Genomic DNA, 23481 nt, shown 5'->3' with positions numbered 1-23481 from the left:
GTCGTCAGCAAACTTGCTGAGGGTGTACTCTGTTCCATCATCCGGGTCCATAATTGATGAATAAGTTGAACAAGACTGGACCCAGTATGAATCCCCAGGGGACACCACTAGTTACAGGCCTCCAGCTAGACCCTACAGCACTGAGCACAGCCCTCCAAGCTCTGCCATCCAGGCAACTGTCCATCCTCCCCACTGTCCACTCATCTAGCCTGCATTTCCTGAGCTTTCCTATGAGGGTGTTATGGGTGACAGTGTCAAAAGCCTTGCTGAAGTCCATGTGGACCACATCCACTGCTCTCCCCTCATCTGTTCAGCTAGTCATCTCATCATAGAAGGACAGCAGATTAGTTAAGCAGAGAGAATTCGGTAGGACAGAAAAGGAAGGGAAATAATAATAAAGTAATAATAAGCAAGATGACGATAATTATGATGATGATGATAGAAGAATGCACGAAGTAAGTGATGCACAATGCTAATTGCTCACCACCTGCTGACCATGCCCAGCCTGTTCCAGGCCAGAGCAGCTGCTGGCCAGAGCCAAGCCAATAATCAATGCTGGTCACACCTCTGTGAGAACAGATTTAAAAAGGAACAAACATGCTGGGCAACAGCAGCTGGGAGAGAAAGAAGTAAGAATCAGCCCTGCAGACACCAAGGTCAGTGCAGAAAGAAGGCAGGAGGTGCTCCAGGTACAGAGCACAAGTTCCCCTGCAGCCTGTGGACAGGCCCATATCTCCTTGTTTCTATGTACTGGAATTTTTGCCTACCTGAAGCTCCCCTCCATCTCCTCACCATCTCTGAACCTGGCAGTGGCAGTTCTGTACTCCGTGCTGCCTCCAGTAGTGAACCCCTTCATCTACAGCATGAGAAACCAGGAGCTCAAAGATTCAATATGGAAACTGCTGACTGGGCGTTTATCAGTGGCCACAGACTGTCTGCCTTCTTCTGCAGATGGCTCCAAGTATTATTCATGACAGGCCATCTTGCCTTTCCATATGGCGTTTGTTTCTTCAATTTTCCTTTCTGCCCTTGTGATATTGTTGCCTACACAAAAACGCCCTTTTTCATTCCTTCCTGCACGAGTATCACCCTTTCTGTGTGACCCAGGATTTCTGTAGTCAAGGAGCCAGGATCTCTGTGTATTTTAACCAAATAAATGTTGGTCTGAGACCCATTCTGAGTTGATCAGGAGTGAATGGGAACTGGAGCTGTGGTGGCAGTGCCCAGAGCCCTGCAGCAGCCTGCGATGGGCACTGCCGTGGGACCAGCCCAGCCTAGGCTACTGGGCTGGGCTGGGGAGAGGGCAGGGAGGTGGGAGAGCTGGGGGGCAGCTGAGCTGGGCTGGAAGCTTCCCAGTAGAGAGAAACATCCGTGTCGAGCTGGGATATGCGACCGTGCAGAGGGAGGACAGGCACTGCTGGCTTTGGATCGCGTGGCAGAGATCAAAGACAGGCTGGTGCAGGAGGGAGGCAGCAGGGCTGTGCCCTGCTGGCACGGACAGACCAGGAGGGTGGTCCAGGGCCTTTGTACCTGAAGCCTCTCTTGTCAGCCACGTCCAGCACTGCCCACTCCCCCCAGGTGTATGGGGGCATTTGGCTGCTGGACTATCTCCATCCTTGTGCCGGGCTCAGGGCCTGTGTCGCAGGATCCAAGGGGTGACAGCAAGTTTGTGTGCCCCAGGTGGTGTTTTGATGACCCGAGGAGATGCTCGGGTTCTCCACTCAGATGTAGGAGTGCGGTGGGGAGATTCTTGGGTGCTCCAGGGAGGTGCTTGGGTGCTCCAGGGAGGTGCTTCTGTGCTGCAGGAGTTGTATGGCAGGGGCAGAAACTTTTGTTAGGAGGGCAGAGGTTTGTGTGCTCCAGGGAGGCTTTTCTTCTGCCCCTGGGATATGCTTATGTGCCCCAGGGAGGTGCTTGTGTGCCCTGGGAATATCCTTGGGCTCTCTAGGAAGGTGCTTGATTCCTCTGGGGTCACTTGGAACCTCCGGAGTTGCCTGGGTCCAGCAGAGAGCAGGTTGTGTGCTCCAGGGAGTTGCTGGACTGCACTAAGTGTGTTGTTCAGTGCTTTGGGAGGTTCTTGGTTGTCCCGACAAGATGCTTGTGTTCCACAGGGAAGGGGATGAGTGACCCAGAGGCAGGTGCTGGTTGTCCCCAGGGAGGTGCTTGCCTACCATGGGAAAATGCTTGTACACCCAAGAAGATCCTTTGCTCCTCCAGGACGTTGCGTGATTTACCCAGGGAGGTTTCTCTGACCCGGGGCAGGATAGGATTTCTTCATAGAGGTGCTTCATCAATGGAGGGAATTCCTTGGTTCTTGAAAGATCTTCTGGGGTGACCTATGCAGGAGCTTGGGCACCCATGGGGTTATTCTACTGTTCCCCAGGGAGGTGTTTCATTCTTCCAAGGAGGTGCTTGGGTTCTCTATAGAGGTTCCTGGGTTCCTCCAAGAAATGCTTGTATGCCTTTGGGCGATGTCTTAGAGCATCAGCAGGAGATGGGTTCACAGTGGAAATTGTTCAGGTGAACCCACCTAGAGTTGGGATCTCCCGTGAGGTGCTGGAATGCCCTTGGAAGATGCCTGAGAGGGAGAAGGTAGTGCTTAGGTGTCCAGAAAGGCATGGTTCATGTGCTGGGGCACTACTTGAGTGCCCTAGCACGTGAACGCAGCTGGCACACACTGATTCCCTATGCCTAGGCCTAGGGACTGATTCCCTAGGCATAGGCCTAAGCACACGGCTTAGGCCTGGGACTGATTATCCTAGGCACGGACCCAGGATATTCCCCCATCTCTCTGCTCGCCCTCTCCACTCAGGCCGCAGGGAAGAGTGAAGCCCTAGGGTGTGCCAAACCCCTGAGAAGCAGAGCAGATCTGGCCTTGGTTTCTCTCCCAGCTGGCCAGCAAGCTGCTCCGGGCACCCTGGGCAGTCTCAGGGCTCGGGTAGGGATTGCTCTGCAGGGCCCAGGACACCAGCCCACCTTATCCTGCTTCAGCGCTTCCAGAATTTGCTCAGATACAGCATCCCAGATAGCCTCAGTCTCTGGAAAGCAAGGAAAAGACAGCTCAGGCTCCAGGCCAGCCAGCTCACCACCTCTTGGCAAGCACCTCACCCAGGCGAGGACACATGCAGGCATACGCGAGCCCCCCAGAAAAACACCATGTGGGCATTCCTGGGACATTCCTGAGAGGCCTGTGGGAGCTGCAGGCCACACCAGTCTCTGGGACACCAGAGGTCTTTCCTCCCAGAGCCAGAACCCAAAGAGGCAGCAGCTCCCAGGGAAACCTGGCCCTGGATTGTCCCCATCACGAGGAGGCTGAGCCATGCCCAGAGGAGCCCTGAGGCTGAGGACAGCCCTAGCATCAGGACCCAGGAGTCCTGGCTGCCACATTGTCCCGAGCCCAGCGGGACCCAAGTTTGTGTGCCTCAGGTGGAGTTTTGATGACCTGAAGAGATGCTCGGGACCTTTGCTATTGTCCAAGAGCAATTCCACGTCAAGCAAAAGCGGCTCTTGATTTGCAAACCGTTCTTCCAGCTGGACATTGATGAGGGGTGGCTGGAGGACATGTACTGTCCCCCTGAGATCCTCCCTGGTGAGAAGGCAGCAGCTCCCCTCGTCCTGCCCCATGTCCGGAAGGATTTGTTCTCCCTGCTCTTTGGAAAGGCCTGGGAGAGGCAGAGGATTGTCTCCAACGGTCAGGGTGGAGCTTGAGTTCCCCCAGAAGACCCCGTGGCCCCGGAGCTGTTTCTCTTAGCGACCCTTCCTCTAGGCCCTTGTTCGGAATGCTGCAAGCAACTTGGGCTTGCTGTGGCACTGAGGACGTTGCTTCTCCTTGCAGATGACGTCAAGGTCGAGCAGCTGAACTACCTGCAGCTAGCGCAAGCCACCTCCTTCCCACTGTACGTGGTGCAGGAGTGTGTGCAAGAGACCATCGTCTTGTACTGTTGCCTCCTGAAGAACAAGGAGCACGTCCCCTTTGCCTTCAGGGACATCGGTGTTTTGACCTGTGAAGATGATTTCCTGTGCATGAAGTTTTATCCAGACTGTGTTAAACGTCTGGAGAGCGCTGCAGACCTCGTTGCAATGCTCCACAGTGTAAGCTGGTGATGTTTTGAGGGCTACTTCAATTTCTTTGGGAATCCTGTGGAAGGGTGATCAATCCGACCGCTGTTGGCCAGCCTGGACACGGCAGGCCAGTCAGATGCCTTTCCCCACGCCTGCCCCATTAGCTGCTTTCTCCATTAGCTCTTCTGGGCGTCTGGATGCTGGCCGCTGCAAAAGGCTGGCAGCGTTACTGTACAGCCTCAATATTCTGCCATGCTCCTCCAGAGCAGAACAAAGGTTGATGGAAGAGGCTTTGGAGGAGGGTTTTGGAGAGAAGGCTTTCTTTTGGCTTGGGAGACAGGTTTGCTTCCTGTCAATGAGAGCCCTGAGAAAAGTGCCTCAGAAACCCTCCAGCAGGTCTGTGTCTCTTTGCAGAGAATGTGGCCGGCACACCCGACTGCCTTGGTGGAGAGACCACCGCTCGTGCGATCCAGATGTTCCCAAGGTGAGTGCATTTCCTCCGCAGCCCTTGGCTTCCCACCTCCTCCTTTGGAACGTGCGCGGTCGGGTCTCCACGCTCAGCATCCAGTCGGGGCTAAATCCTGAAGAGACTGGGTCCTGGTTAACTCATGCTGACTTTCGGCTACGAGTGTCTTCACCTGGCGAGGAGGGGCATTGCGGTTGTGCTTCTTGTGCCCGTGCTGCCGCGATTCCCCTCAGAGAGAACTGCCTGCATGTGGAGGGGAATTTAGGCTACCTTTTCTGGTGTTGCGGGAAGCTTGACAACAAACCCCATGCGTGAACGTGACGGAAGAGGGATGCCATGCCCCGTGCAACACCAGGAGGATTACTGCCAGTGGTCCCTCTGGGGGTCACCCGTACTGAAGGCTCGTAGTCTTCCTCCCAGGCTTTGTCCTTCGGTCGTTCTTCAGCTTCCCCCCTCTCCTGATTTAGTAGGCTCTGGGCCGAATGTCAGAAAGTTGTGTCTCGTGCAATAGTCAGCAGTTATCTCAAGAAAACCTCCCCCCCTTCTCAACACCGTTCTTTTGCAAGATAAGCACTCTGTTTCTCTTGGCCTTGTGCTTACCCACGGGTATGTAAGACAGAAGGCCACGTTTCATCGTGAGGCCCTAGCAGTGTTGCACGTTGGCACGAAGCAGACGAACTCTTTTCCCAAGAAGGGCTGAGGAACAAAGCCTTGGTCCCGTCAGCCCGATCTCCCAGTCACAGCCAGGCCCAAGCGCTTCCCCTCCTCCCTCCCGCTCCTCCCTCAGGGCTCGCCTCTCCCCAGGCTGGGCTCCGATTGGCTGCCGGAGCCGCCAGGCAAAGGGAGCCCCACCCTCTGCCGGCTGGCTGGGGCTCGCTGCCATGGCAACCCTGCGACCCCCCCCCCCCCCCCCCCCCCCCCCCGAGCAGGCGGGGCGGGCGCCGCCATCTTAGGGGTGCTGGGCGGGCCGGGGCTGAGGGGGGGACGTGGCCGGTGTGCCCGGGGCCCCCCTGCCCGGCCCCGCTGTTGCGTTGCTCGCTCCCTGTGCCTCAGCACCTCGTCTTCCCTTTCCTTTGTGGTGTCCAATGCACGAGAAGCCCGGCAGGGGCAGAAAGGCGGCCATTTCATGGCAGAAGCAATAGGGCTGGATGCTCCTGCCATGCTCCTCGTGGCTTGACAGAGCGGCACACTGCCACAGGCACGGGGACAGCCTGGCAGCCTTGGCCTGGGTGTGACTGTGAGATGGGGCTGACAGGACAAAGGCTTTGTTCCTCATCCCTCCTTGTGACAAAAGTTCATCTGCTTCGTGTCAACATGGAACACTGGTAGCACGGGCACAAGCAAGCAAGGCCCTGCGGCCTGAGTGGAGAGGGCGAGCAGAGAGATGGGGGAATATCCTGGGTCCGTGCCTAGGATAATCAGTCCCAGGCCTAAGCCGTGTGCTGGAAACCTCTGGGCTCTTCCCTAGCCAAGGGATGGTGGCAAATCCTGGGAGGGGGGTGATGGAAGAAACGGAGGATGCGGCTCTTCTCCAAAGCTTTCCAAAGTGCCCCACCTTGCCCCATTGTCCCTCAGGAGCGGGCAGGGCACACAGCAGTGTCCCCCTGCTCTGAGAGTCATCCCTTTTCCCGTCTCTCAAGAACTCCCTCCTCAGCCTTTCTGTCTTCTCTGTGTGCAGGCTGTTCAGGTTGCGGGACTCGGGACCTTTGCTGTTCTCCAAGAGCAATTCCACGTCAAGCAAAAGCGGCTCCTGATTCGCAAACCGTTCTTCCAGCTGGACATTGATGAGGCGTGGCTGGAGGACATGTACTGTCCCCCTGAGATCCTCCCTGGTGAGAAGGCAGCAGCCCCCTCGTCCTGCCCCATGTCCGGAAGGATTTGTTCTCCCTGCTCTTTGGAAAGGCCTGGGAGAGGCAGAGGATTGTCTCCAACGGTCAGGGTAGAGCTTGAGTTCCCCCAGAAGACACCGTGGCCCCGGAGCTGCTTCTCTTAGCGACCCTTCCTCTAGGACCTTGTTCGGAATGCTGCAAGCAACTTGGGCTTGCTGTGGCACTGAGGATGTTGCTTCTCCTTGCAGATGACGTCAAGGTCGAGCAGCTGAACTACCTGCAGCTAGCGCAAGCCACCTCCTTCCCACTGTACATGGTGCAGGAGTGTGTGCAAGAGACCATCGTCTTGTACTGTTGCCTCCTGAAGAACAAGGAGCACGTCCCCTTTGCCTTCAGGGACATCGGTGTTTTGACCTGCGAAGATGATTTCCTGTGCATGAAGTTTTATCCGGACTGTGTTAAACGTCTGGAGAGCGCTGAGGACCTCATTGCAATGCTCCACAGTGTAAGCTGGTGATGTTTTGAGGGCTACTTCAATTTCTTTGGGAATCCTGTGGAAGGGTGATCAATGCGACCGCTGTTGGCCAGCCTGGACACGGCAGGCCAGTCAGATGCCTTTCCCCACGCCTGCCCCAGTAGCTGCTTTCTCCATTAGCTCTTCTGAGCGTCTGGATGCTGGCCGCTGCAAAAGGCCTGGCAGCGTTACTGTACAGCCTCAATATTCTGCCATGCTCCTCCAGAGCAGAGCAAAGGTGGATGGAAGAGGCTTTGGAGGAGGGTTTTGGAGAGAAGGCTTTCTTTTGGCTTGGGAGACAGGTCTGCTTCCTGTCAATGAGAGCCCTGAGAAAAGTGCCTCAGAAACCCTCCAGCAGGTCTGTGTCTCTTTGCAGAGAATGTGGCCAGCACACCCGACTGCCTTGAGTGGAGAGACCACCGCTCGTGCGATCCAGATGTTCCCAAGGTGAGTGCATTTCCTCCACAGCCCTTGGCTTCCCACCTCCTCCTTTGGAACGTGCGCGGTCGGGTCTCCACGCTCAGCATCCAGTCGGGGCTAAATCCTGAAGAGACTGGGTCCTGGTTAACTCATGCTGACTTTCGGCTACGAGTGTCTTCACCTGGCGAGGAGGGGCACTGCGGTTGTGCTTCTTGTGCCCGTGCTGCCGCGATTCCCCTCAGAGAGAATTGCCTGCATGTGGAGGGGAATTTAGGCTACCTTTTCTGGTGTTGCGGGAAGCTTGACAACAAACCCCATGCGTGAACGTGACGGAAGAGGGATGCCATGTCCCGTGCAACACCAGGAGGATTACTGCCAGCAAGCAGCAACGGGTAGGAGGCCAGCCTTCTTCAAGCCCGTGTCATTTGTTTGCCAGGTTTCATCTGACTGTGAGGACAAGGCCAGAGGCCAAAGTGCGGTTCACCTCGCAGCAGCAAGCTGCAGGAGAGTGCAGGATGAGAGGAGGTAAGGGTCCGTGCTGTCTGGGGGTGGTCCCTTCCCCATGCTGGCTGACTGCAACCAGCTTAAAAGGCAGTGCCCATGCGGCTGCTCTGAAGAGCTTCCTCCTTTCCTAGTTTCATTGTGCCATCCTGGCAAGCTGCTGGAGAGGCGGAAGCTTTCCCTCCCCACGGTGAGAAGCTGGGAGCCAGGCACGAGGCAGCAAGATCTGGAGAAGAAGCCTTCCACCAGGTGAGACCCTTGGGGGAAAGGAGGAAGGAGCCACTTGCAGCCACACAGGAGAGATGTCCCCTTTGGACCCACCAGGCGCAGGGACTCAGAAAGGCTCCTGACACCCGTCTCGGAGGAGGCCGCTCTCTCCACGCATGGCAAGCGTGCAGCACGTTTGCCTGAGACTGGCACGCCAGCTTCATTTTCCACCAGGGCCCTGATCCTTGGGGGAGCTGGATGCAGAGCCGTGTTGCAGAAGCTCTTGTCCCTTCAGGAGCCCCCCCACATTGCAAGAGTCCATCTTTTTGTCTGTGGGAGCAAACGTCCCCTGCGGTTTCTTCCAGCTGCCCCGCAGCTTCTTCCAGCCTAAGGAGCTGTGATACCAGATGGAAACGTTTCTTTCCAAACGATATCCCAGACTTCATGGGAGGCACAAGAGAGTGCCGAGGGAGGGAGGTGGCATGCCTGCCCTCCTTGCCTGATGGCGTTCTCCGATGTTGCTGGCTCCCCAGCGATAATCTGCTTTCCACCCATAAACCCGGCTGGGCCGTATTGGTGTCTCTAGGATCCTGTCCTTGCACAAGACACTGCTCCTCTCCTTCTGCCACCACAGAGGGCCTGGATACGGGCATCGCGAGCCTTCCTGAAGGCAGCTGGTGCCACTGCTTCGCGGTTGGCTCTCTCCGTGTCTGCTGAAGCGAACACGGCCAGTCCAACACCCATTCGCTGCGGAACTGCCGTCTGCTGCAGAGGCTGACGCAGCTTGCGAGCGCGGACTGGAGACCGAATTCCCCTGGGCTCATGCAGCCTCCCGGTGTCTGTTTGCAGTGTGCTCCCCCCGTGTCCAGGCAGCTCCCCCAGGACAAAGAAGACAGACAGGCAGGAAGCAGCTCCTCAAGCCAAGTCCACCAGCACTGCGCTCCCTACTCCCGAAGCCTCTCGGAGATTGGTGCAGGTACCTGCTCTGCCTTGCTGCAATGACCACGCGGTTTGGGACTGTACTAAAGCCTCTTTGTGTGGAGCGATCCCAAGCCGGACCCTTGGGATGCGTTCATTTTCACACTTGTTACCTCCTTCTTCTCTTCCTCGGGAGATGGAAGGTGGTGTCCCGCACACCTTTCCTGCCTCTTGCTGCCTCCCGTGTTGCCATGAGCCGCTTCATTTGGACCAGGGGCAATGGAAAAGGAATGAGGGCTTTCTGGGTCTTTGATGGCAGAGGTCTTTGGTCCAACAGCTGAGACCAATCCTGTCTGCCGTTGTGTTTTTTGTTTGTTTTCCTCCAGGAGGTCTGGAACCTGTCCTCGCAGTGGGACCAAACAAAGAGCTCATGGCCCTTGTACCAAAAGCGAATACAGCAAGCCCGGGCAGAAATGGCTGCTTGGGGAGCCTGGTCTCAGGGGGAGGACCGAGAGACACCTCAGGTACTGGCCGTGACCAACACCGCTGAGAAGAGCAGCGATCCTCCCCGCCAGGGCTCCGAGGGGGGCAGGTCCCAGGGTGGTGGGAGCAGGACGGGCACCAGGGCGCAGGGCAGGGCTTTGCCTGCTCCTCCCTGTGAGGGAGAGGCTGTCAGCAGAAAGCGAGGGATCAAAGCAGCAGCCAGACGTGGGCCGGCAGTGCCGAGTCGCCTGCTTCCCAGGTCCTGCTGCAGGGTCCTTTCAAGGGGTCCTCTGGGAAACAGCAGCCGTGTGTCCAGTCCTGTCTGATGAGAGCGTCTTCTCCTTGCATCAGGTCACCAGGCAACATGATTGGATTCCCCATCCCCCAGCCCAGCCCAGGAGCAAGGAGGTCGTGAGGAGGTGGAGGAAGGTTCAGATCCCTGCCGCAGAAGAGGAGTGGAGAGCGGCAGCCAAGCTGGAGAGCCTCCAGCCTGAGTAAGTGTGTGCCGGCTGCGTTCACGTGCTGGGGCACTCGAGTAGCTGCTGAGCGATGTCAGGAGATGTCCAGCAGCCCGGTCCCTGAGTCCTGGGCTTGCCTATGACACCCTTGGCTTTCTCCTAAAGCGGGCATGACCTTGGTTACCGCCAAGGCCTAAAACTCATCACAGGGCGAAAGGGTGGGTGCACGTGGCACCGCGTGGGTGCAGGGTCTGGATGAGGGGAGAGGCAGAAGGGGTGTCTGGCAGAGGCTGAGGGATCCCTTTGTCCTGGTGTTGCAGCCACCTTTCCCCACGAGCACTGCAAGTTTTGAAAAGGTCGGAGCCGCATCGCAGTCAACAAAGGGTGTTCAGAAGTGCTGCGGAGGAAAAGCGGCTGCGGCAAGAGCAGCAGCGGCTCCCCTGGTAAGTATCTCCAGAAAGGGATGGTGCTTCCCGCTGCTGCAAGGCCCGTCCTTCCCGTGGGGGCAGCACTGGGACAGAGAGGGCATTCCGGGGCCCTCCGCTCCCCCTGCCTCAGCCCCAGGCTGATGAGCTTGGGCACTAGGCATCTGTCGCAGCTGACGGCAACCTTGAAGCTTCATGGGAAGCAGACCCCTACGTGCACGGCCCGAGCTAAGCCTGCAGTACTTCTCTGCGTTCAGCCTGTACACAACCTGATCATCCTCTTTTCTTTCTGACTCCCTAGCGCTAGATGCTGGTACCGCAACGGAGGGGAAGGTGCTGGGAATGCTGAAGGCAGCAGCGGAGCTCTGAGCAAAGGGGCTGGGAAGCTCTCCCGCTTTCCACCCCTGAATGGAAAATAAAGAGCACAGCCAGACTGCTTGTGTCGCTTCATCCGCCGTAGCAAAGCACTGCCCTGATTCACACCACCATCTCCATTAGGCACACGGGTACATCCCAAGGATGCCCAGGCTTCTCCGTGCAGCACACAGGCATCTCCCTGGAGCACCCAGCAATCTCCCCAGACCACCAGTCTTGCTAGCAGGACCTCGGCACAAGTCCTCTGATCAAGCCGTCTTTTCCAAGGAGCGTTCTGGCAACTCCCTGGAGAAGCCAAACACGTTCCTGGGGAAAGTAAAAGTCTCCCCTGGGAATACAAGCATCTTCCTGAAGCACCCTCCATGGCACCCAAGTATCTCCCCAGGGAATATAGGCACCTCTTGAAATCAGAAATACTTCCTGCAGGACACGTGAGCATTGAGCTGGAGTAGACAAGCATCTCCCCAGGACACCTAAGCACTACCTTTTCCCTCTCAGGCATCTTCCAAGGGCATTCCAGCACCTCACGGGAGATCCCAACTCTAGGTGGGTTCACCTGAACAATTTCCGCTGTGAACCCGTCTCCTGCTGATGCTCTAAGACATCGCCCAAAGGCATACAAGCATTTCTTGGAGGAACCCAGGAACCTCAATAGAGAACCCAAGCACCTCCTTGGAAGAATGAAACACCTCCCTGGGGAACAGTAGAATAACCCCATGGGTGCCCAAGCACCTGCATAGGTCACCCCAGAAGATCTTTCAAGAACCAAGGAATTCCCTCCATTGATGAAGCACCTCTATGAAGAAATCCTATCCTGCCCCGGGTCAGAGAAACCTCCCTGGGTAAATCACGCAACGTCCTGGAGGAGCAAAGGATCTTCTTGGGTGTACAAGCATTTTCCCGTGGTAGGCAAGCACCTCCCTGGGGACAACCAGCACCTGCCTCTGGGTCACTCATCCCCTTCCCTGTGGAACACGAGCATCTTGTCGGGACAACCAAGAACCTCCCTAAAGCACTGAACAACACACTTAGTGCAGTCCAGCAACTCCCTGGAGCACACAACCTGCTCTCTGCTGGACCCAGGCAACTCCGGAGGTTCCAAGTGACCCCAGAGGAATCAAGCACCTTCCTAGAGAGCCCAAGGATATTCCCAGGGCACACAAGCACCTCCCTGGGGCACATAAGCATATCCCAGGGGCAGAAGAAAAGCCTCCCTGGAGCACACAAACCTCTGCCCTCCTAACAAAAGTTTCTGCCCCTGCCATACAACTCCTGCAGCACAGAAGCACCTCCCTGGAACACCCAAGCACCTCACTGGAGCACCCAAGAATCTCCCCACCGCACTCCTACATCTGAGTGGAGAACCCGAGCATCTCCTCGGGTCATCAAAACACCACCTGGGGCACACAAACTTGCTGTCACCCCTTGGATTTTTCAGAAGTGATAAACTTTTCCTCTCTCTCCAGAAATGACTCTCGGTCTGTCCCATGACAGACCTGTCATGGGACAGACCGAGAGTCATTTCTGGAGCTTGAAGAGCTCAAGTTCCCCCAGAAGACCCCATGGCCCCGGAGCTGTTTCTCTTAGCGACCCTTCCTCTAGGCCCTTGTTCGGAATGCTGCAAGCAACTTGGGCTTGCTGTGGCACTGAGGATGTTGCTTCTCCTTGCAGATGACGTCAAGGTCGAGCCGCTGAACTACCTGCAGCTAGCGCGAGCCACCTCCTTCCTGTTATATGTTGCCCCCTTAATTAATTTTCAGAGAGCATTGCATTAATAATAGAAAGGAATTTATTGAGTAAGCAACAGCAAGCAAAACAGCGCTGGGCAGCCGGGGAGTCTCGGCTCCGCCAACGGCGCGCACCTCACCCCCGCCAGGGTCCCTTTTTATATCTTGGTAATTCCAGGATTATGCAGCACATCCTGGTATATTCTGCGACTGCGCGCACTGTTGCTAGGGGGTCATCTCTGTCCCTCTGGTGGTCGTGAAGATGAAGGCCGTAGTCTTCCTCGGCGTTGTGGTTCAACTTCTTTTTTTATTTGGTCATGTTGGCCCAGCGTGAGACAGGAAGGCAGGATGTTGATACGCTAGGTTAGCAACTTCTCAGGAGATGGTTACATGAGCTTTGCAGCAGGGTCTTTGAACAAAAGAGGCAACTGAGATGCAGAAGGAGAGAAGGGGAGGGGGTTCTCTTTTTTGTTACATTAGGCAAAAGAATTTTCATAGTGTCTAGCCAAGCATTATACAGCTCCTTACTTCAGCAGGGAGCTTTCGCAACTCCCGCTCCTCAAACAGAACTCCTTGTTTTTATATCACGAAAGACAATGAACAAACATTTATTGTGTATTACACTTCCCAGCTCAAACTGGGACCCCCAGCCCCTTCCCATTATGAACTGGGACCCTTAACCCCTTCCCAGTATGAATTGGGCCCACCCCAGTACAAACTGGGACCCCCATACCCTTCCCAGTATGAACTGGGCCCATTCCACTGCAAACTGGGAACTTTCCCAGTACAAACCAGGGCTCCCAGCTGCAACCCTGCTCAAACTGGGATTGTCCCCAGCTCAGACTGGGACCCCCAGCCCTTTCCCAGTATGAATTGAGCCCATCCCAGTTCGAACTGGGCCCCCCAGCCCCATCCCGGTACAACCTGGGCCCATTCCCTGTACAAACTGGGCGCCTTTCCCTTCGCCCCGCCCCCCGTTGCTAGGTAACCGCCACTGCCGTTCCCGCCTCTTTTCCCCCCGTTGCCAGGCAACCGCCGCCATTTTGGCATTTCCCCCGTTGCCAGGCAACCGCCGCCATTTTGTCCCCTCCCGCCGTTGCCAGGCAACCGACGCCATTTCGTCCCCTCCTCCCGTTGCCAGGCAACCGCCGCCATTTTGTCCCCTCCCCCCGTTGCCAGGCAACCGCCGCCATTTTGTCCCCTCCTCCCGTTGCCAGGCAACCGCCGCTATTTTGTCCCCTCCCCCCGTTGCCAGGCAACCGCCGCCATTTTGTCCCCTCCTCCCGTTGCCAGGCAACCGCCGCCATTTTGTCCCCTCCCCCCGTTGCCAGGCAACCGACGCCATTTCGTCCTGCCCCGCCGGGCTGCCCGCACTGCGCATGCGCGCTCGCCGGCCTCCCATTGGCTCCCGCCCCGCGGCTTCAAACGGTCCGGCGGGAGCGATGGCGGCGGAGGCTGCGGCCGGTGCGGGGGGGGGGGGGAATTTGAGTGGGGTCTGAGGGGATTTTTTTGGATTTTGGGGAAAATGGGGGTCTGGGGGGGCTCAGGGGGGTTTGGAGAAGGCGTGCGAGGCTCTGGGGGGCGTCTGGCGGTGAGGGGATGCGGGATTGTGAGGGGAAAAATGGCTGAGGGGGCGTTCGGTGAGGGGAGAGGGGCTGTGAGGGGACGTTTTGTGAGGGGAAAAGGGGCCGTGAGGGGAAAAAGGGGCCGTGAGGGGAAAAAAGGGGCTGTGAGGGGATAAAAGGGCTGTGAGGGGCATTTTGTGAGGAGATGAGGGGTTAAAGGACACTTCGTGAGGGGACAGGGACTGTGAGGGGATATTTTGTGAGGGGATGAGGGGCTGTGAGGGGGCATTTTGTGAGGGGATGAGGGGCTAAGGGACACTTCATGAGGGGACAGGGACTGTGAGGGGGTATTTTGTGAGGGAACAAGGAGCTGAGAGCGGAACAGGGGCTGTGACATGGCTGACAAGAGAGGCTTCAGGTACAAAGGCCCTGGACCACCCTCCTGGTCTGTCCGTGCCAGCAGGGCACAGCCCTGCTGCCTCCCTCCTGCACCAGCCTGTCTTTGATCTCTGCCACGCGATCCAAAGCCAGCAGTGCCTGTCCTCCCTCTGCACGGTCGCATATCCCAGCTCGACACGGATGTTTCTCTCTACTGGGAAGCTTCCAGCCCAGCTCAGCTGCCCCCCAGCTCTCCCACCTCCCTGCCCTCTCCCCAGCCCAGCCCAGCCCAGTAGCCTAGGCTGGGCTGGTCCCACGGCAGTGCCCATCGCAGGCTGCTGCAGGGCTCTGGGCACTGCCACCACAGCTCCAGTTCCCATTCACTCCTGATCAACTCAGAATGGGTCTCAGACCAACATTTATTTGGTTAAAATACACAGAGATCCTGGCTCCTTGACTACAGAAATCCTGGGTCACACAGAAAGGGTGATACTCAGGCAGGAAGGAATGAAAAAGGGCGTTTTTGTGTAGGCAACAATATCACAAGGGCAGAAAGGAAAATTGAAGAGACAAATGCCATATGGAAAGGCAAGATGGCCTGTCATGAATAATACTTGGAGCCATCTGCAGAAGAAGGCAGACAGTCTGTGGCCACTGATAAACAACTAGTCAGCAGTTTCTATATTGAATCTTTGAGCTCCTGGTTCTTCATGATGTAGATGAGAGGGTTCAGTGCTGGAGGCATCACTGAGTACAGAACTGCCACCACCAGGCCCAGGGATGGGGAGTAGGTAGAGGGAGGCTTCAGGTAGGAAAAAAATCCAGTGCTGACAAAGTAACATGGAATGCCTGCCTCACAGTCATGTGGGGAAGGCACATGTCAAAAGGCTTTTTTTTTTTTTCTCTAGGAATTTTTTTTTCTCTAGGAAATATGTCCTTTCACTTCCATGACTTGAGATTCTTTTTGTGAGGTTCAGTTTACCATTACCATCATGGCATTGCCCATTGGCTCAAGAGTTAGAAGTCCTTTCCCAGTGCACTGCGTATATTGGAACATGGTAGGGCAAGTATTTTTTGTTCAGAATTTGACATATGAAATCACTCCTAGCACAGAAGGGACGTTTACATCTGCACTCCGAATGTGAAAAAAAAAAAAAGAAAAAAAAAAGGTGGGTGACAAAAAGGACTTTTAGTTTAGTTTTGCTTTTGCTAGACAGCATCCTCTCCCTCGTGATGCCCAAGCAGTGCTCTCTGAAGTCAGAAATCCTGAGCATTTCTGCTGCACTCACAGTGAATGGCTGTGAGAGCTGGCTGTGGGAGGGACCCCACGCTGGAGCAGGGGCAGAGAGAGACCATGAACTTTCTTAGTTCTCATTTAGTTTCTCACTGCTCCAGTCTACCAGTAGCACTCAATAAATTATGCTCGTCTTCCTAGAGTGAGTCTGCTTTGCCCATGTCTGAAATTGGTAAGGGCTCTGCCTGTTCCTTAAATGTACCCTGAAGCCCTTTTCCACGCTATTTAGTCCATCTGTTCCTTTGATGGGGAGCAGGTCAAAGAACAGTGTGCTGCCCATCAGTGTGCTGGATCTAGGGAGCTTTCAAGATGGAAAAAAAAAACAAACAAAAAAAACAATGACAAGTTAATACTGGCTTCCCAGAGTGAAATCTACTCCATTTCTCCTTGAACCCCTCCCTGCCACACTCCCTCACTTGTCATTCAGCCTCATAAGCTATATTTAATGAGTTTGAATATGATACTGAAGTATTCGGGACCTGTGCATATTGGGTCAGGAGGAAGCAGTCTTGTCCCTGTGCATTGGGTACATCAGAACATGGCAGAGGCTCCAAGTTATATTTTCAGAATTTGTCAGATGAAATCAATGCAGAAGGGCATACGGGGTGGTGTCCTAACAGGCCTAAAGAACGTGGAGGGCTGAGAGGACTTCTAGGAATTTTTGTTTTTTTCCTACACAACCTCATCATGCCCAAGGAATGTCCTCTGAAGTCAGAAGTCCTGAGGATTTCTGCTGCACCCACAGTGAATGGCTGTGAGACCTGAGAGGCAAAGGGATTCCCTTTAGCTCAGAGCAGGGTGAGGGGAGCTGGTTGGGCTTGTTCCCAATGGCCGTGATCTTGCAGCTTTTGGAGATGGATGGCAATCACATTTATGGTACACTTCAAAGAAATCAGACACTGCTAAGAGCAGAGGAACCCACTGCCAATCTCTCAGTGCGCAGCCTTTCTCAAGGTACCTAAGCAAGGTCTCAGCACCACATGTCTTGCCAAGGACACTTATCATTTATTTCACCAACCCAACAGCATGTCCTCACATGCAGCATATCTCTGCTTCTTCCTGGGGCATTCACATAACACAGAGATACTACGGAAAAGATTTCTATCCTGCAGGGCAGCTCACAACTTGGAAGGCCATCCCAGGGAGACAGACAAGTGTCCTAATGATGGTGTCTCATTAAGGGAAAGTCAGCTCATTCCCCAGCCTCACAGAATGCACTGCCCACAGCCCCAGGCTGCTGCTCTCAGCCCCCCTGCACCACAGAGGGAAATGGGCACGTGGCTGGAGAGATGCACCTCTGCTCTGCTGGAACTGTGGCTGCAGAGGACGTGCTTCATGCCCTGGACACACAGCAGTGACTGCAGGGGCTTTCCTGTGTGGGACAGGAGGCAAGAGGGCTTGCTCAGAGGAAGGGGGCTGCAATGTAGGGAATAATACAGACTTTTCTGAGAAGTTCTCCCTCTGACTACAAATCCGGTTTTTCTTTCTTCTCATTCCCTAACCATATTTCTTCTGCCTGAAGATTTTATAACTGGGGGATGTTTCCATGTCCCATGGTCTTTTCCCCACCTGTGTTCAGAGCCCTCCTGCCAACCTCTTTGCCCTTCAGAAACCAGCAGTTCCCAGAGCACTGCCTAGGTGCATATCCATCTTTGCAGATAGAAAACAGCCTGTCAGAAAGCCCCGACAGGTACAGCAAAGTTGCCAATGAAGCTGGCCATAAACAAAGGAGAGGCTGTAGGCAATTTATAAGCCTTCTTACAAGCCCACTGATCATCAAAGGAACAGTTCAGGAATCTTAGAGATGTGTTGGAACTTGACAGTTCCTTTTCCATTTCTTTCTGCAACCTCACCCAATCCTGCAAGTGCTGGAAAGGGAAAAGGAAGCAGAAAATTCTTTTCTGGATTTTTGTGTGTTTAGTGGATTATTTCTCCAACATATGTCACACCTTTCTGTGACTGACCTAGGAGCCTCCACCATGTTCCTGCATATAAATGAGAGGGGTTTTGCCTCTCGGGGACCAGGGCTTGGGACCAGGGCAGGAAACAGGACGAGGGCTGGGGTCCAGGACCAGGGCTGGGGACCAAGACTGGGGACCAGGGCTAGGAACCATGTCTGGGGACAGGATCAGGGCTGGGGACCAGGGCTGGGGATCAGAACAGGGCTGGCTGTGCAGTGCTGGATGTAGGGCTGGGCCCCAAAACCTCATCTCTTTCCCTGTGCTGCAAAGCAGCTGGACTATGACATGCATTTTGCAGGAGGAGTGTCAAGACATGGGTTTTCCTGTTTGCAAGTCCCAGATCCTGGTGAACATCACCTAGGTCGGCCCATCTGGCAGCTGTGCACAGAAGCTGTCTCCAAGAACCCACAGAAACCTCGGGAATGTTTGCACCCTGCAGTGTCCCTTTTCTGTGACAGTCTGAGTGATTTAAGGCCCCCAGGGTGACACGGGGTCATTAAATTCATCTTAGTCCAGTGGCTTCCATAAGACTGTCTGCTTCTTCAGCCTGACTGCAGGCATTTACCTCTGACCACACTGCCACCCTGACTGGATCTGCTCTGACCCTCACCCACAAGGGCTCCCCCACTCTGCTGCCCATCCCATAGAGGAGCTCCATGCATCCAGACAGATCCTTCACATGGAGGGCAACCCCCTGTTGATCATCCCCGCCTGTCTCTTCTGAAGAATCTGCCCCCATCCAGCACAGCACCCCAAGCTGGGGGACCTGTCCCCCCACACCTCAGCAGCTCTTCCATCAATGTCCCAGCCCTGTGACAGCAGGCGGGGATCCAGCTCCTCCTGCCTTTGCCCCAGCCTGAGGGCATTGGGGCACATCTGGGCTGCAGCACCTCAGCTGTGGCACAAGGGCCAAACTCAGACTTGTCCCAGACCTTGTGCCAAGAGCCTGGGCATGAAGAGGCTTTCCTTCAGAGCAGAGATTTGCTGCCGTGGATGGTGGATGGGCACAAAAGGATGACAAGGGATCCCAAGAAGGGCAAGGCCTGGTGTTCCTGAGGCCAGAAGGAAACAGGCCTGGGCTGTGCCGCTCTGACAGCAGAGGGCCTTTGTGGTGTTGGTGCAGCCCTGAGGGCCAGTGCTGGAGCTGGGGCTGATCTTCAGGCAGGAGAAGGGGCTGCTGATTTCCCTTGATTTCCCCCATCTCCATTAATGATCCTGAAGCTGAGAAAAGGAGCTCACCTGCAGCTGCCCATGTTATTCACACCTAAACTGAGTGCAGAGGAATCCCAGCTCCCGTGGGTTTGTGGCAGGCATGGGAGGGATCTTTGTCCCATTCCAGCCCCAGGACAAAAAAACAGCATGAGATGTCTTAACTGACTCTGCTGAATCCCTTCCTTAAGCAGGGGGCTAAAGGAGTTACTTTTATGACCATGCCTGGGTGTCCCTTCATCAACTGGGATGAGAAGAGAAGACTGCTACAGATAATTGTTTTTGTGCTAAGAGAAATGAGCCTGCTGTCAAGAAGTGTGTGTGCCCAGGGGAGGGAGGGAAGCCCAGGGATCCCTTCAGGCTGTTTCCCAGCAGGTTCCCCTGCAGCCCCAGGGCCATGTGCAGGGAGCCTGGTGGGGGGCAGAGCAAGGGAGGCCTTGGGCTGGGCCTCTGCTGCTGAGCTGGGCCGGGCTCCCGGGCCCAAGGGGAGCTCCTGGCAAGCGGGCAGCGCTGCAGAGAGACAGCTCTGCCCAGGAGCAGCTCCTCTGCACAGCGCAGCAGGCCTGGGGGCACTGCCTGCAGAGACACAGTGCTTAAAGGCAGGCAGAAGTGGCAGCATGCCCAGAGCTCACTGCGGGAGAAGACTTCCCAGCCCTGCACCCGGTAAGTGTCTGGCTGGAGGCAGGAGAAGCCGGGGGTGCAGGCAGGGGTGTCCAGCGCTGTGGTGCAGAGCAGGGTCCCTGCTGTGCCCCAGGGGCTGTGTGCCGGGGCAGGGCCTCTGCCGCCTGCCAGGCTCAGCACTCAGCCTGCCCGGGGAGCTGCCCAGGGCGCTGCGGGGAGAAGCTGTGGGTGAGCAATTGGCTAACGGGCAGGGCCCAAAGGGTTATGGTAAATGGGGCTGCGTCAGGCTGGCGGGCGGTCACCAGTGGGGTCCCTCAAGGCTCCATTTTAGGGCCGGTACTTTTCAATATTTTTATAAACGGTCTGGATGTAGGAATAGAAGGTATGTTGAGCAAGTTTGCTGATGACACCAAACTTGGAGGAGTTGTGGACTCGAATGAGGGTGGAAAGGCCTTGCAGAGGGATCTGGATAGGTTGGAGAGCTGGGCGATCGCCAACCGCATGAAGTTCAATAAGAGCAAGTGCCGGGTCCTGCACCTGGGACGGGGAAACCCTGGCTGTACGTACAGACTGGGCGATGAGACGCTGGAGAGCAGCCTAGAAGAGAGGGATCTGGGGGTGGTGGTAGACAGCAAGTTGAATATGAGCCAGCAGTGTGCCCTGGCAGCCAGGAGGGCCAACCGTGTCCTGGGGTGCATCAAGCACGGCATCGGTAGTAGGTCGAGGGAGGTGATTGTCCCGCTCTACTCTGCGCTGGTGCGGCCTCACCTCGAGTACTGTGTGCAGTTCTGGGCACCACAGTATAAAAAGGACATGAAACTGTTGGAGAGTGTCCAGAGGAGGGCTACGAAGATGGTGAAAGGCCTGGAGGGGAAGACGTACGAGGAACGGCTGAGGGCACTGGGCCTGTTCAGCCTGGAGAAGAGGAGGCTGAGGGGAGACCTCATCGCAGTCTACAACTTCCTCGTAAGGGGGTGTCGAGAGGCAGGAGACCTTTTCTCCATTAACACCAGCGACAGGACCCGCGGGAACGGGGTTAAGCTGAGGCAGGGGAAGTTTAGGCTTGACATCAGGAGGGGGTTCTTCACAGAGAGGGTGGTTGCACACTGGAACAGGCTCCCCAGGGAAGTGGTCACTGCACCGAGCGTGACTGAATTTAAGAAGAGATTGGACTGTGCACTTAGTCACATGGTCTGAACTTTTGGGTAGACCTGTGCGGTGTCAAGAGTTGGACTTGATGATCCTTAAGGGTCCCTTCCAGCTCAGGATATTCTATGATTCTATGATTCTATACTTTTTCTCTTTTATCACTAACCAGATCATGTATCACTAGACATGGCAAAACTGAGTAATTCTCTGTTGCGAATCACGGCCGAAAGCACGACAGACACCAGTTGAGTCAGATCATGCTGCTCCATTTTATTGCCCGAATAGCCCAACTTTTATAGTGAATTTTACAGGGGCGGACAGTGTTTCACACAAGATTATTGGTCAAAAGCACTCAGACAAACAACTATAAGAAAACAACCCCACCTGCAAGAAAAGAACCCCCCTTTTGATTAGCAGTCAGGAAAACAACCCCCTTTGTGATTAGCGGTCACGTAGACCTTGTCCTTGAGGCCAGCTGCTGGTAACAATATTTTCTGAGTTCCTTAATTGGGCGATGTGGGAGTCATTGCCGTGGGAGCTTCTCACAGTTACTCTGGCAGCTTGGTTTGCTCAGCTACAGCAGGCCCTGAGATTTCTAAGGCCTACCCCTGGTTGCTTAAAGCAAGCTCAGATCGAACAATTGTTCCACAGGCACATGTCCACATCCTGTATGCCAATTCCCAGCAATTCTCTTTCTGCAGAAATGTACACTGTTTTACTATTTTATTCATGTTAGAATTATCAGGTGATGAATTATAAAGCTTCACATCAAACTCATTGAAATTGGGTCATAGTCTTCAGAATAAAAAGTATAATCTTATAAATCACACACCTGAACTTCTGAGCCATTTAAAATTTTATAAGCCAGACTTTCCCAATCTGTAACCTGTTTGACTGTTTTCTGATCTGATTCTCCTCCTGCGTTCTAGGTAGAAAAACAGAACATCATTAGTTCTTTTCAGCTAATAGGCTAATTTATTTGAAAGGAAATCACTTCCAGCTTGGTCAGATCTGTCCTAGGGCCATGGCCAGTGTAAAAACAGATGCACAATCAGAAAAACATTGTGAATCTGTTCTCCTCTTCTGTACACAGCAGAAAATAGCTAGAACTGGTCATATATGCCCCTGTTCGAAATGCAGGTCAAAGATGCACTTGTGCACTAACCAAATCATCTATTAGATCACAAGTAGCTCTCACTCACTCAGGCATGTCTAAAAACACAGACAAATCCCTCCAGAGTGTGTTCAATGTAGAGGTTAGAAAAAGCGGCAGGTGACGTGATTAGAAGGGTGGTCTGTTTGACAGTAATTGAGCAACAAGAAGTCACAGTGATACCTGAGATAATTAAACTAATTGGAACAAAGTCCAAATAATGATGAACAATGAGATATATTCCTTTGCATTTAATCTTGCAAATTGTTCTGCCTAATGGAAAATGAGAATGTTCAAAATGACAGATTTGGGCTCTAATTCTCTCTAAAGGTCTCTTCACTAAACAGAAAATTCTTTGAGAAGCAGAACTAATGAAGCTTTTATTGGGTTTTTCTGCTCAATGATACCATCAGTCTTTGCAAAATGTGTAAGAACTGCTGATCTCTGAGACCTCTGTCCTTCTCAGATTAGATCAAAAGGAACACAACCAAAATTATAGAAAAAAGGAAGCAGCAGAAGGGCTGTCAGTTAGACAAGGCAATCATAAATGTCTGCACTATTTATTTTTATTTTTATTTTTTAAGAGGGTTTGTAGAAATTGCCAAATGAAAAGCCAGTGTCGTAAATATGTATAGTCTGCATGATTTGGCAATATGGTTTAAGGCTCAGAGAGCCACAATGAGCTATTAAAAATATCTGTAGAGCAGAAAGAGTGTATCAGTGTAATCCTTCAATTCAGGTAAATAGCTTCATTAAGAGAGAAGTCGTAGCACTACGGTAACATGACAGTACTGATTTGGGGATCAAGGTTAGTACCTGTACAGTGCTGAGATCAGCTTATCGATCTCATGATATGGCAGCAGTTCTTTTAAAAATATCATCACTGTACTCTATAACAAAGAATAAATGTGCCCTCTGTTTCCTGCATTCTGATCCAATGGAAATGCTTTCTGCATCTGCTTTTAGTCACAATGTGTGAAAACATCCTTGATCATGAAAAATTTAGTAACTCTAAAAACATCTACATCCATTCATGGATTTCATGTGTTAGACAAATATAAAAATCGCTAAACTAAAATCACTGAACAAGACTGAGCAGCGAGATCAAAAAGGATGTTTCTGAGCTGGGCCAGTCATCTCAAATCAAAACAGAACATAGCTATGGGGAAACCATTGGATAATAGGACAGTGAAGATAAGGGATAGTTTTGAAAGTCTCTTGTATAAATCAGAGATTCCTTAGCAGCTGCCTGTGGCTTTAAAAAACTCCTATAAAAAAAAAAAAAAGAGATTTACCATGTCAAACTAGACAAGAAGCCTTTTCAGGGCGATATCAAGATGTCAACAGCTATTGGAATCAATGCGAAATTTCCACATGAATAAGACGCAATTTTCCAAATTTACTAATCATCAAATTCATTTTGCCATGCTTCACTGACGTAAAATTGATGTCTATTCTAAGCTTTTGCTATGGTTAGGGAAGAGAGATAAGTACCTCCTGAGGATGATCACCACCACTACTACCACTACCCTTACATAGGGGTTTAAAATAGAATTCCATATATCACATTGATTTTATGCAGGGCTTCTGCTCTCTAGTTACTTCAACACTTTTGAGAATCTCTTTATGGGTAGTTAGGGTCTGGCGGCCGGAAGATGTGGCGCTGTACGGAAAGGTGGAGCCCCTCCCTTGATGGCCAGTAGCGTGTGGGCTGTGCTGTAAGCAAGCGAAGTGACGCTATGGGCCTCGGGTAGATAACCCCATGG

The 23481-nt window shown here is 53.7% G+C and overlaps 1 protein-coding gene across 2 annotated transcripts; it reads left to right on the top strand.

Moving 5' to 3' along the window:
- The first annotated feature begins 5460 nt into the window (after positions 1–5460).
- Positions 5461–13238, top strand: LOC113840862 (uncharacterized). 2 transcript variants are annotated; one of them, XM_072029608.1, is made up of 10 exons: positions 5461–5853; positions 6207–6862; positions 7248–7318; positions 7728–7816; positions 7927–8041; positions 8849–8975; positions 9304–9441; positions 9752–9894; positions 10179–10301; positions 10585–13238. In XM_072029608.1, the coding sequence occupies exons 2-10, from the start codon at positions 6587–6589 to the stop codon at positions 10700–10702; spliced, it is 1200 nt and encodes a 399-aa protein (XP_071885709.1). In that variant the 5' UTR covers positions 5461–5853; positions 6207–6586; the 3' UTR covers positions 10703–13238. The 2 variants fall into 2 exon arrangements, with proteins under 2 accessions (XP_071885709.1, XP_071885707.1); XM_072029606.1 differs by having other exon boundaries at positions 5461–5929.
- Positions 13239–23481: the final 10243 nt, after the last annotated feature.

The sequence above is a fragment of the Anas platyrhynchos genome, chromosome 30 (genome assembly GCF_047663525.1).
Source record: "Anas platyrhynchos isolate ZD024472 breed Pekin duck chromosome 30, IASCAAS_PekinDuck_T2T, whole genome shotgun sequence".
Classification (NCBI taxonomy): domain Eukaryota; kingdom Metazoa; phylum Chordata; class Aves; order Anseriformes; family Anatidae; genus Anas; species Anas platyrhynchos.
The sequence above is the reverse complement of the archived record's forward strand: the minus strand, read 5'-3'. Positions and strand labels throughout refer to the sequence as shown.

Excerpts from the sequence above, each read along its gene's own strand:
- LOC113840862 (XM_072029608.1), top strand. The coding sequence starts at position 6,587 with ATGTTGCTTCTCCTTGCAGATGACGTCAAGGTCGAGCAGCTGAACTAC. Across the intron at positions 6,863-7,247 it reads TCATTGCAATGCTCCACAGT|AGAATGTGGCCAGCACACCC; the intron begins GTAAGCTGGTGA and ends GTCTCTTTGCAG. Across the intron at positions 7,319-7,727 it reads GCGATCCAGATGTTCCCAAG|GTTTCATCTGACTGTGAGGA; the intron begins GTGAGTGCATTT and ends TTTGTTTGCCAG.